At 40.3% G+C, this 315-nt stretch overlaps 1 protein-coding gene across 1 annotated transcript in view; it reads left to right on the top strand.

The window, feature by feature from the left end:
- LOC116686435 (melanocortin receptor 5) overlaps positions 1–315 on the top strand; it is a 30033-nt gene that overhangs the window by 22532 nt on the left and 7186 nt on the right. The window contains exon 3 of the mRNA XM_032511444.1: positions 104–210. Coding sequence (XP_032367335.1) covers positions 104–210 — 107 coding nt within the window. The remainder of the gene's footprint in view (positions 1–103; positions 211–315) is intronic.

Here is a 315-nt window from a genome sequence, read left to right as displayed (position 1 = left end):
AAACTATGAATCAGAGGTACTTTTTTACTCGTGGGCACACTACATTTTTGCTCATCTTTACTCTTCTATTTTTCTCTGTTCCACTGTATTTTATTCTTCTCAGGTATTTCTGATCCTGGGTATCATTTCCCTGATGGAGAACATCCTGGTCATCACAGCCATAGTCAAGAACAAGAACCTCCACTCACCTATGTATTTCTTCGTCTGCAGGTGAATGGTTTAACCGTTGAACATACACCATAAAATATGTTAGGGTTAATGTCCGACAAGGTGTCCACTGCGTGGAGAGAGATGGATGGATATTTACTGATCCCA

Source organism: Etheostoma spectabile, unplaced genomic scaffold (assembly GCF_008692095.1).
Source record: "Etheostoma spectabile isolate EspeVRDwgs_2016 unplaced genomic scaffold, UIUC_Espe_1.0 scaffold376, whole genome shotgun sequence".
Lineage (NCBI taxonomy): Eukaryota > Metazoa > Chordata > Actinopteri > Perciformes > Percidae > Etheostoma > Etheostoma spectabile.
Note: the sequence above shows the minus strand (reverse complement) of the source record. Positions and strands in the feature narration are given on the sequence as shown.